General features: G+C 36.3%; 1 protein-coding gene across 1 annotated transcript in view; it reads left to right on the forward strand.

The window, feature by feature from the left end:
- The window catches only part of ITGA1 (integrin subunit alpha 1), a 167,224-nt gene that overhangs the window by 42,310 nt on the left and 112,474 nt on the right, over positions 1 to 12,440 (forward strand). The window contains exon 2 of the mRNA XM_055324892.1: positions 10,829 to 10,949. Coding sequence (XP_055180867.1) covers positions 10,829 to 10,949 — 121 coding nt within the window. The remainder of the gene's footprint in view (positions 1 to 10,828; positions 10,950 to 12,440) is intronic.

Here is a 12,440-nt window from a genome sequence, read left to right on the forward strand (position 1 = left end):
CAGGCATAGATACAGACAAGGAGGATTATAGCTTACAGAGCTCTCTCCCATCAGGAATGGGAAGTAAGCATTTTCCTCTAGAAACATACAAAGTTAAAGCCACGTTTTTATTTCCTTTTGGATCCTATTCTCTTCCTTCTTATCCACTCCCCCGCCCCCACTCCGTCCACAGGTAATCTCTACCTGAATTTCAAGATCCTTGTAAATAACGAATACTTGGTCACCAGAATTGTGATTCTAAGTACCAGCATGCTTCCATTTAAGGAAAATATTGGCTGCCAATTCTTGGGGATCTTGATTATAACATCTGTATTTACTTCAATTACCAGAGACTCTAGAAGACTAATGGAAAGAATGTAAAAGATGATACTGCTAGATAGGAAAAGAGTTTGAATCCAAGGATGTTACTGCTCAACTAATGTTCCAAGTGCTGAAAGATCATCATGGTCTCAGCAACAACAATTATAGCTAAGAAAACAAAATTTAGAGCTATCTTAAAACAGAAAAGAAAGCATCATTAAGTTATCTCTTTCCCCTGAAAAGAAAACAAGCATTCTACTGACCCTTGCATTCTGAAATATTTCAACATTCCAAGTTACTGAGATTTTTCTTCATCTCTTATAAACAAACCCCAGTGTCCTTTAAAATACTTTCTGGTTTACTTTACGATTTTTTCAGATGAATAAGTTATTTGCACTTGGCTTCCATTATTTTTCTCTTGATAAACTGAACAAGTTTTAAATTGAGGTGAGGTACAAGAAGGCTTTTGAATAAAGAGAATGTGTGCTAGTGAATGATAAAATGAAAACTCACTATATTAATTAGCTAAGAAGGGAGATAAATATTATGAAAAATCATTTTAGTCTAAGTGATAGTATATTATTAGGGACATCTAGAAAAATTAACCTATTACATGGTATACTAGAATCACTAAGGCATCTCTTAGTCTATGCAATTTGAAATTGCCAATTAAAACTACTGGATAACTCTAAGATAAGCAATTGCTTTCTTTTTTTAATATTTTTTATTTATTTATTCATGAGAGACACACAGAGAGAGAGGCAGAGACATAGCAGAGAGAAGCAGGCTCCATGCAGGGAGCATGATGTGAGACTTAATCCCGGGAATCCAGGATCTCGCCATGGGCCTAAGGCAGGCGCTTAACCGCTGAGCCACCCAGGGGTCCCAAGCAATGGTTTTCTTATAGACTTTTTTTTTTTTATTATTGGGATATACTGTTGGGGTTTTGCATTGTATTTTATTTTGTTACTTAGCTTTATGAAGCCCTTAATTTATTAATGTTAATGATTGACCACTTGTGTATTAAATCAGAAAACATTTAGATAGCCTTATTCCATCAAAAGAGAAATGTTATAAATCTATATGCTTTGCCTCCTGCTTCAGAGCAATATGGCAAATAAAAATATGAAACCTTAAGGCAAGTTAAAGCTAATACCCCTTTGTAGTCCATGGCAAAACGAAATATAGGTAGACTTCATTTTATATGTTGATTGTGTTCTGAAAACCATGCATAAAAATCAAGACGTAAAAAAAAAAATCAAGACGTTTTTAAAAGTCCAGGCATACTTAGTCCTTGAAAAAATATAGTTGATTCAAAATGCCAGTAATTACTTTCCAATCGAAATAATCACAATTAAACTGATTTTTTTTCACATGTTGGAATTTTTCCATTCATTTCTATTTTATTTATCATTACACGTAAGTGTGTTTTCACTTAAACAATTTTAGCTTCAAACTACGAATTGTACAATTAAGAGAGAATGACTTTTGGCTCTCTTTTTTAAATTTATGTATTTATTTTAGGGAAAGGGGGGGCATAGGGGTAGCGAGGGAGAGAATTAAGCAGACTTCTCAAGGAATCTGATGCGGGGCTCCATTTTGGATCATGATCTGAGCCAAAACCAGGAGGTGATGTTTAACTGACGGCACCACCCAGGTGCCCCACTTTTGGCTCTTTTTATACCATTTGTACATTAGGTAACTGGATAATCTTTTGCATGTTTTCGAGACTCTATTGTTTTAATCTCAGAGTCACATCTTACCCAGGTACCAAATGCATTGTATTCATAGATGCCTGAGAAGAAAAACCTGAATAAGAAGTTCTACCTTTATTTATAAAATTTTTCCAATGAATTGTATTACTTTACGTATAACTTCTTCTCTGTGATATACCTGAGCCAGTAACACATTGCCTGTCCTAAGGTTATTTTTGCTAATGTACACAAGAGGTAGTTTCATGGGTCAGGAAAACAAAGAGGTAGTATACACAGTGATATGAATTATTTGAAATTTCCTCATTTCCTTTGGAGTTATTAAATATACAAACAAAAAATAAATATAATTCACAGTCCCCAGTGAAGCAATAGAAGTATCTGAAGTAGTACTCATATCTCACACCCTCCTCTGACATGTTTATGGATTTCAAAATCCAATACCCAAGCTATCCAGAAAAATTGTCCTATTGAATCTGTAGGAGAATCAGTAACAGAACCTGTTAGTGCCTGGAATTGGAAATTGCCAGTTAAAACCACTAGGTAAATTGAAAACCATTTATTTTACAGTGCGTACTACCTCTTTGCTTTCCTGGCCCTCAAAAGTTCCTGTTATGCATACTAACAAAAATAACCTAAAACTGACAATGTCTTACTATCTCAACAAGAAGAAATTATATGTAAATTAATAAAATCTACTGAAAAGTTTTTGTTGACAAAAGTACAACTTTTATTTACTCTTTTACACATCCATAGACTTTGTATCTCACATTTCTGTGTAAATACTTGAATAGGATGCAACCCTGATCTGTTCTGAAGTGTAATATGCCTTTCCCCATGCAGTACTCCATGCTGTGTAGTCACAGAAATTAATGAGTTCAGCTCCCAGGATGCCAGGGCAGCTGGAGAACAGAGTTCTGCGCTCACGTTGCTTGCACAAACACATGAGTTGTGTTTCCCACAATGGGGTCCAGGGCCCCCTGAGGTTCTACAGCTTTTTTATCCTGTAAAACACAGAGCCAGAAGATGATGCTGATAGGGTGGAGGCGTTGGGAGACCGAGACTGTTTAAGAATTTCAAGAGAAGGGACAGTCTGAGAGGAGCTTGGCAGAGCAGGCAATTATTTGTGGTGGGAGGATATGGGAAAAGAGCAGATGTCTGTAGATACTACAAAGGAAAATAAACACTGTGGAAGAACAAACTTATGTAGAAAAATTTAAAAGGGGGATTTTTAACAAAGGATGTTTGGGAAACACTCCATTGGAGTTTAATATTCTGGGCAGCACTTACAAAAGGGTATAAGTTCTTACAGCCAGAATGACCTTTATATGAGAAATCTCAATTTCTCAGTTTATTCCATCCTGTTTCATTTAACAAACTTGTATTAAACACCTACTATGTGCCAAGAAATTTCCCCCTTCCCACCAGTCATATACAGATATACACACAAACACACACTCACTTTGAAGTTCAAATACCGTGTGTATTAACTGGAGGCCCACAGGGCGTTAGCACTAAAGTCAAAACAATTCACTTACTACAGCATGCTGTAGTTAAAAAGCAACCTCCCAGGATGAAACTTGGAAAATGCTTGAACATGGAGGTGTTTATTTGGATTGGCTGTTCTGGACTTGCTGATAGAGGTAGATATCATGCTGACATATTACATCATTTCTGATGAAAGAACTCTGAATGGTGGGATTGATGGAGCAGACTTTCCTCTTACATAACTGTATAGGGAAGTTTCAATTGCTTGGAGACAATGAGCTGGATATGGTATTTTTTCCCAGAAAATATAGATTCCTATATTTGAGATCATGATACCATTTCCAAACACTATTGTTTATTCTACATCAAGGCTCAAAGCTCTAATGTTTGTTTTATTGTTTTTTTTTTCTGTTGCCTTCACCACTGGAATTCTTTGTCTCATCCTTTTCAAGATTGCAGTGCTATAAAAATAATCATTTCAGACTTCAAATCAACTAGAATTATATAGTGTGATATTTTTGGATAGATCTAGTTACACTATTAATCAAATTTTATCTTTTTTAAAAAATATTTTTATTTATTTATTAGAGAGCACAAAAAAAAAATGGGGAGAGGGCAGGGGAAAAGGAAGAGGGAGAGAAACAGACTCCCTGCTGATGTGCGGCTTAAGCCCAAGACCCTGAGATCATGACCTGAGCTGAAACCAACAGTCAGATGTTCAACCGACTGAGCCACCAGGGTACCCCTCAATTTTTATCTTTTAAGGTAATTATGTCCACCAAAATTGATATCCAATTCACTTAGCCATCAAGAGTAATTGAACTAATTAAAATTTCACATTTATTGCATTGATATTATAAAGATACTTCATTATACATTAAAAGTGAGCAAAAGGGCTTTCACTTCCACCAAATCTTATCATTAAAATGTTTTTCTTCTAACTCCCTGAAGTCTCTCAAAGTTGAATATATTTTATTTGAATTTAAGGAGAAGGTAAAGAAAATTTGAAGTGACATAAAATACCTAATGTATCACATCATTAGTTAGAGTGAGCATTTATAACTTGAGGAGTTTATATTCATTTGAACAGGAGTGGATGAACTCTTTCCACCAAGAGGCTTCTGCACAACAAGAAATATGAGGCACCAGGATGTACCAGCATTCAGGTTGGGGGAGCATGGGGGCTCTGCAGCTTTGTATTACAGAGGCTGCACTGCCTAAATATTTTCTCTGATTCTCAGGTGGGCTTAAGACTGTGACTCAGTTAGTATGACCTGAGTATAGAAGAGTCACTTCAGGCTTAACCTATCCTTGCAATAGACTTGTAATCTTTGAAGTAGGTTAGAGGAGAGTAGATTGTCATTGAAGTAAGAGAAGCCCTGACTTGCTATTGACTGAGAACCTGGATGGTACCATAAATATTCACCACCTCTTGAGGGACTGAGATGAGAATCTAAGATATTTAAGTGGAAGAACATGAGTCACCTGCACTTCTTTTCCTTGGCCAGTTCTTTCACCTGGAAGGCCTGGGTTCCCTCATCTTAGATTTTCTTTACACATGTCATTGCAGCCAGGTTTAGAAACAGGAAATTTTCAATAGAAATGAGTCAATTAACCCACTGTCCTGTCCCACTGATATAACATCTATACAGATGTTATGACCTATATATGGTCATTAGGATGGAGTGGGGGATCCTCTTCCAAAAGAAATCTCTACTGCCAGATGGTAAACTGATTCTTTGGATTCTACTTATGAGCACAGCTAACTCATTTATTGATTATTCTTTATTGCTACATGCATAAGTTGTATTTCTCACAGCAATTAATACCTATGAAGCATTTGTAAGCTCATTTTAAATATGATAATCTGAGGCTCATAGAAGTTAAATCGTTACTGTGTTTTTTCCCAGCTAGGCTATTAGATCTTGAAAGCAGACTTTTTATTTTTTTTAATTTTTTATTTATTTATGATAGTCACAGAGAGAGAGGCAGAGACACAGGCAGAGGGAGAAGCAGGCTCCATGCACTGGAAGCCCGACGTGGGATTTGATCCCAGGTCTCCAGGATCGCGCCCTGGGCCAAGGGCAGGCGCCAAACCGCTGCGCCACCCAGGGATCCCAAAAGCAGACTTTTTAAATGATTTTTTATGCCTATAGCTCTAAGACCTAGCATATATTCAACCCAAAGTAAAGCTTCAATTAGTATTTGTGGAGTAGTGAATAAATGTGAATGATTACATATATGATATAAGTAAAAGGGCTCTACTTAAGCCTAAGTTCATATATCTCTAAAGATTACCATCTTTCCATACAATCAAAGAATTTGCTTTAAAAACCATTAACTATAGGGGTGCCTGGGTGGTCAGTTGGTTGGGTGTCTGACTCTTGGTTTCATCTTAGGTCATGATTTCAGGGTCCTGGGTTTGAGTCTCCCATTCAGCTCTGAGTCGGGCTTCACACTCTATGCAGAGTCTGCCTCAGATTCTTTTTCCCTCCTCGCTCACATTCACTCTCTCTCTCTCTCTCAAATAAATAAATAAAATCTTTAAAAATAAATAAAAATAAAAATCATTAACTATAATAACAGTTACTATTTCCTATCTTAATATTATGCCATTTCACTCTTTATAAAGAATGAATATATTAATTCTGTGATTTCTCCTATGGATAAATTGTAGGAAGATTGGATAAACGTGTAGGAAGTTGTTGAAAGAAAACAATAGCATTTTAATATCTATCCCAAGTTACCATTTATTTGATATCCTTTTTACTTGGGCTTAGAATTTTAAATATTCAAAATTCCACTGGCTATTAAGTGCTTCAATCTGGATATTACTAAATCAGAATTTCTGGCCACCCTGTGAAAGAGACTTTCTTCATTATAAAGCAAAAAAATCAAACAGGCTGCAGTGACTTTTCTTGGAACTCAGAGAATGTGTGGAGGAGGAAGGTCTTCTTTGACAGGAGAGTCAGTGCTCACAGGAGATGCCGAGACTTTGACCCCTTCATTCAGCTTTTCCTGCCACCCTACCCTCAGCTACTCCAAAGCTACAAGATGATTAAGAGCTCTCATAGACCATTTGAGGGTTCCATTGACCTGGGTTATTATTTTTATTTTTATTAGTCAGACCGCCTCAATGGCACTGTTGTCACGAAAGTCTATGATTTGACCTCGGAAGCCCAGTGTTGAATTCCCTCTCTATCACTCACATAGCCTAACATTAGGCCAATCACTTAACCCCTCTAAGCTCCAGTTTCCTAACATACAAGAGGAGAATAGTGGTTGCCCAACCGCCACAGTTTGTTGCCTAGTTCAACGCCCTTTTTATATGAATATGTTTATAAGTGGCAAATGATTTTTAAAGCTTTATTGATTTATTTATTTGAGAGAGAGAGAGCGCGTGCGAGGGGAGGGACAGAAGGAGAGGGAGAGAGAGAAAATCTTGAAGCCAACTCTCTGCTGTACCTAGGAGCCCGACAGCCACAGTGGGGCTCAGTCCCAGAAACCCAAGATCATGACCTGAGCTGGAATCAAGAGTCAGCTGCTTAACTGATGGAGCCAGTCAGGTGCCCCATGGCAAAATGTTTATGAGCAGAAAATACTATACAATTTTAGGTTATTTCTCCCTCTCTTTATCTCTCTCTCTCATTTAGTTGTCTTACAAGTCAAATTCCATACTGAGGCAAATAAATCATCAAAATTATCTCTTTCTATAAGAAATACCCTTCAGTACCAACAATCCCATCTTCCTCCTCAGTTTTTAGCCCTTAAATATATAACACATATAGTCATATTTGAAAGAGAGCAAGCCTTTCCATTTCTTTTCTACCTGAACATGAATGTTTTGGCTGAAACCTCTCATGATGCATGATGCTTTATCTAGAGCTCTGGAGCCATGACTTCTCTCCTTCTTCACTCATCCCCCCCTTTCGCATTTCCCTAGTCCTGGCCACTCTAGAAGGGCCTCCTCCCCAATTTTGCTTCTCAGATTTAATTACATAGGCTAATAGTAGCGTCACCTTCTACTAGCACTTTTCAGATTTAGGGTAAGATGTAGAAATCGAATTAATGTTAATGTTTGGGAATCCTGGGGAAATGTGGGAAAATTTCTCTGTTTTCCTGAGCTTCTTTCTCTTCATTTGCACAGTGATGATAATGACACTATTTGATTGTAGTGTTGGGCAAATTATATGGGAAAGAGCATGTGAAGAGTAACACATAGTTAAGTGTGCTGTTATTTCTAAGGAAAAAATCCCTCTTTTGCTGGTACATGTGAAATCACAACTTTACTTTGACATCTGACTATTGTCTATGGTTTATTTCCCATCATTTTCATCCTGTATGTTCCGTTAAACCACCTTAGCTTTGTTTTTATTTTTGTTTTTTGACTTTGATGGAGAATAAGTATTATTTTTGCTTTACCTCTGGTACATAAAGTTCCAAGACAACTTAGTATAACAAAATGAACATCAAAGTTACAAGAAGCTGCTTTCACTGTTTGTGCACTCCTTTAAATCAAAAGAACAAGATGTAAACTATTTTTTTTTATGTCATCTCCTGTGCTTCAGGCTCCTTGGTGCTTTAGCAAACATGAAAGAGACTGATTTACAATCACTTTGGGCAAATTGCCTGTAGAATTCTGAAGACAGGAAATGAAAAAAAAAGTGCAGCACACCCCCCGGACATTCCACATAACATGTGGAATAAACAAGCCTAAAAAGGAAACCAAAAGCTCTTGGTCTTATATTGAGGAGTATCATGAATGGCCTTTGAGAGAACATATACTAAAGACAATAAAGGGCTGGAAAAATAATTCAAGAGCAGTGAACTTGAATCTGATTAGTGGTAATCCCCTTCCCCTTTAGTCTAAAAGATGGTTAGTACTTTTAATTTAGATAAATTATGTTATCTGCATCAACATTATGAAAGAGGGCTACCATATTACAGACTTACACCTCTCAAACCTTAACAGAAATTGGACTTCCTGGGGATTTTTGTGGGATGGAGATACTGATTCAGGAAATCTGAGTGGAACCTAAGATTCTGGATTCCTCATAGGCTCTGGGTGATGCAGATGCTAGTGGTCTGCAGACCCATTGTTTTCATGTCATCTTCTTCAACAAAATCATTGGTGATGGTATTCTGGTCCTTATCTATTGAATAGTCATTTTCAACTTGGACAATTTTGGTCCCAAGGGAATTTGTCAGTATCTGGAGACATTTTTGATCTTTATAATTCAGGGAGTACTACTGGCATCATGTGGACAGAGACCACAGATGCTGTATAATACACAGTACAGACTTTCATAACAAATAATTTTCTGGCTCAAAGTGTCAATAACACTAGAGTTGAGAAATCCTGTTGTAGACATAATACTTTGTGTATCTCTCATATTAAAAATAATCTGTTGAAAGTTTTCAAAAAAATAAATAAAGCTGTGAGAGAAGGGTAGGAGCATGTACTATTTAGTTTAGAGGAGAGCGAACAGTGTTTAAAACTGTCTTCAAATATATGAAAGGCAATTATGCAAAAGATGGTAACCAGCTGTTCTCCATCCCATTTGAAGTAGGAGCAGGAAATATACATAAATGGACCTATGCTAACCATCCATTCTTTTTCTGCATCTTCCACACCAGCCAGGAAAATCTCTCTATGATTTTGCAACCATATTTGTCCCATCCTGTGTCTTATTACTTGTAGAGACCCTCCCAAATCCTTGGGACATACTATCTTCTTATTGCCAAGTTGAATCTCTCCCTCCCTTTAAAAACCTAACTTGAAAATTTCCATCTTCATTGTCTTTCTTAACTAAAATGAAATAATTGGCAGTTCATCTGTAACTTCAATTGGTACACTTTCTCCTTCATTATATTTGTTCTACAAATATGTTATTGCCCATCTGTGTACAAGGAGCTTTACTAGCTTTTGAGAAGGGACAAGAAAGATGAATAAGAGAGTCCCTGCTTTTAAGAATTTTCCAAACTGGGGGAAAGTCACACACAGATAATTATAATGTAAATAAAAGTTTTAAAAATTATTTCTATGAGAGATATTCAAAAAACAAAAGAGGAGAGTTTAGTAGTTTAAAAATTATTTTCAGTTGGAAAGATCAAGGAAGACTTTATAAATAGGTATACATAGTATCTTTTTTCATAAATAGATATACATAAATATCTTCTTTTAAGAACAAAATTTTCTCTTAATTAGGTACAATTCTGTGCAACAAAGAAACAAAAATGTTAAAATTGAAGATAATGAATTAGAGCATACAATGAATTTGAGTCTGGATTTAGACTATATTTATGGAAGAGTTTATAATGAGTAAGGAAAGAGAATTTTTCAGGATGTGTATAGCTGTATCTTGGTTTTAACAAAGGACAGTGAATTTACTCACCTCTGAACGTACCTTATGATGCTTGTAATTTTACAGGGGGAATGCTCTTTGGGAAGAATTCTTAGTTACATCTAGGAGAGGAATGCTTTGTAACTTCACAAGTATACTTTAAAAACTAGTACCAAACGTGGAATTTGGCGCCATCCATTTGACAGAATTTGGCACCCTTCCGAACCCTTTTAGGAGAGAGTCTCACTTGTACAAGGTTTTCATTACCTACACTACAAGAAAATTGAAGAGAATTAATCCTTATTGAATATCTAGTATATGTCAAGTGCTGAGTAAACTCTTTAGATGTGTCATCTGATTGTCAACAGCAACCGTGAGGTTATCACCACCAACAGTATAAGGAAGTTCTAGTGTATTAGTATAAGTTTCTGTCCACTGCATGATTGAGAGGGAAGCCGACCAAATCTCAGGCCTGATTAGGAAGCCATTTCTGGGTAGAGGCAATCAGCTTGCATTCCCTTTGGAAGTAGCAAGAAGAAAGCTTCCTCTCCTGAAGATTTAAATGGTGATTCTTGCATGCTTCATAGTCAAAACAGGAAACTGAAGTTGTTTACATTTCATTAGTGCCATGATTTGCTGTAGGGCTCACTATTGGAAAGCTATCTGTAACCATAGTAGGTATATACAGCGTGTTTCTGCTACCTTGCTCTCTCTCACCTTCTGAAGTCATAAGCTCTAGGAATGATACAGCTACTAAATTATTATAAGATTTTGTTTGAATATTAGTATTTGTATTCTTCAGTCATTATATTGATTTTCAGTCAGTAATACAATTAATATCATAGACCTTTCTTGCAGTTCTCGTTTTTTGAGCATCATTACTCTTTTTAACAAGAGCAGTTTTAAATCATGCCTTCCATAATTCTAAACATGATGGAATCTTAGTTAACTCTGTGTAACTGGACCTTGTTTTCCTTCTTAAAGTTGTTCTAGGCTTCTGCGTATCATTCAATGTTGATGTGAAAAATTCAATGACTTTCAGTGGCCCCGTGGAAGACATGTTTGGATACACTGTTCAACAATATGAAAATGAAGAAGGAAAATGGTAAGCCAGTCGATTGTGTTGCGTCGTTGTTTAGTTTTCTTACAAGATGATGCAAAATATTATTTGGTTACAGTTTGTTTTATGAATGAGACTTCAATGGAATGAATCATGCGTGGTAGAAAATGCAGTCTAATCATTTGGAAATGGAAAATGACAGATTAAAAAAAGGAAAATTCTTTGGCAGTACTAAAGGAAGTGGTTAGTGATTTCTTTTGAAGCCTGTGTTGACCTCAGGGAAGGTCGGTCCATGTCCAAAATAGTCATTGTTCTGTGATTATGTTATTCTGGCAAAAGTTCTTTAATTGTTCTTATTTTAGAATAGCTGAAATTTAGCTGGAAAGACTGGAGGCAGATGAGATGCTGTGTTGAAAGGGCTAATATCACTTCCATAAGATATTATTGGGCTTATGTTATTGGTAATTTACTGATCTAAGTTTGCTTTACTGTTTATAATGAACCTTACTGAATTCCCTTTATACACTTTTAAACCTTTTAATAATGATTCCGTTTACTGCAGGTATTATTTTTAAAGCATATTTAATGTGTTGAAACTTACACAAAATTAATATTAAAGCTCTTTATATTTAACATAATTTTTAGTGCTTCTTTTTTATTGAAAAAAAAGAACAAGAATTTGTTAAACTTTGCTTCAGTTTAATAACTTAAATAAAACTAAACTATTCTAGTAATTAAAATAAACAAAAAAGGGATTTATGCCTCCTAGGAAAACAGTAATTGGACTTTCTGATGTTTCACTTTACCCTTTTATTTAAATTTTTTAAAAGATTTTATTTATTTATTCATGAAAGACACACTGAGAGAGAGAGAGAAGCAGAGACACCAGCAGAGGGAGAAACACGCTCCATGCAGGAAGCCTGACATGGGACTCAATCCCGGGTCTCCAGGATCAGGCCTTGGGCTGAAGGCGGCACTAAACCGCTGAGCCACCCAGGCTGCCCTCACTTTACCTTTTAGACTTAATTTGATAATAATCCAAAATAATTAAATTTAAGAATTTCAGTTCTTGGGGTAACTGGGTGGCTCAGTGGTTGAGTGTCTGCCTTAGGCTCAGGACCCTGGGTTCGAGTCCCACATCAGGCTCCCTACAGGGAGCCTGCTTCTCCCTCTGCCTATGTCTCTGCCTCTGTGTGTGTGTGTGTGTGTCTCATGAATAAAAAAAAATAAAAATCTTTAAAAAATAAAAAATAATTTTTTTCGGACAAATTTTATCCAAGGTACAAACTAGAATTTGTGGAGGTATTTCACTCTCTACTCTCCCTACAAATATCTTAGATGAGAATTCTAATAGAGTATGAGTGTTATATATTTTTCCTTCAAACCTATGTTCTCACTTACCACCCCACCCTCACCCCATTTAAGGCTAAACAGGTGAAGTCATCCCTCTAGACACCAGTTTTATTCTTTTAGGCATTATGCCTGCAATTCAAGGAACTCTGCCTCTCAGAGAATAATGTGAGTGTCCCAAGCGTA

This window comes from Nyctereutes procyonoides, unplaced genomic scaffold (genome assembly GCF_905146905.1).
Source record: "Nyctereutes procyonoides isolate TBG_1078 unplaced genomic scaffold, NYPRO_anot_genome, whole genome shotgun sequence".
NCBI classification, from domain to species: Eukaryota; Metazoa; Chordata; class Mammalia; order Carnivora; family Canidae; genus Nyctereutes; species Nyctereutes procyonoides.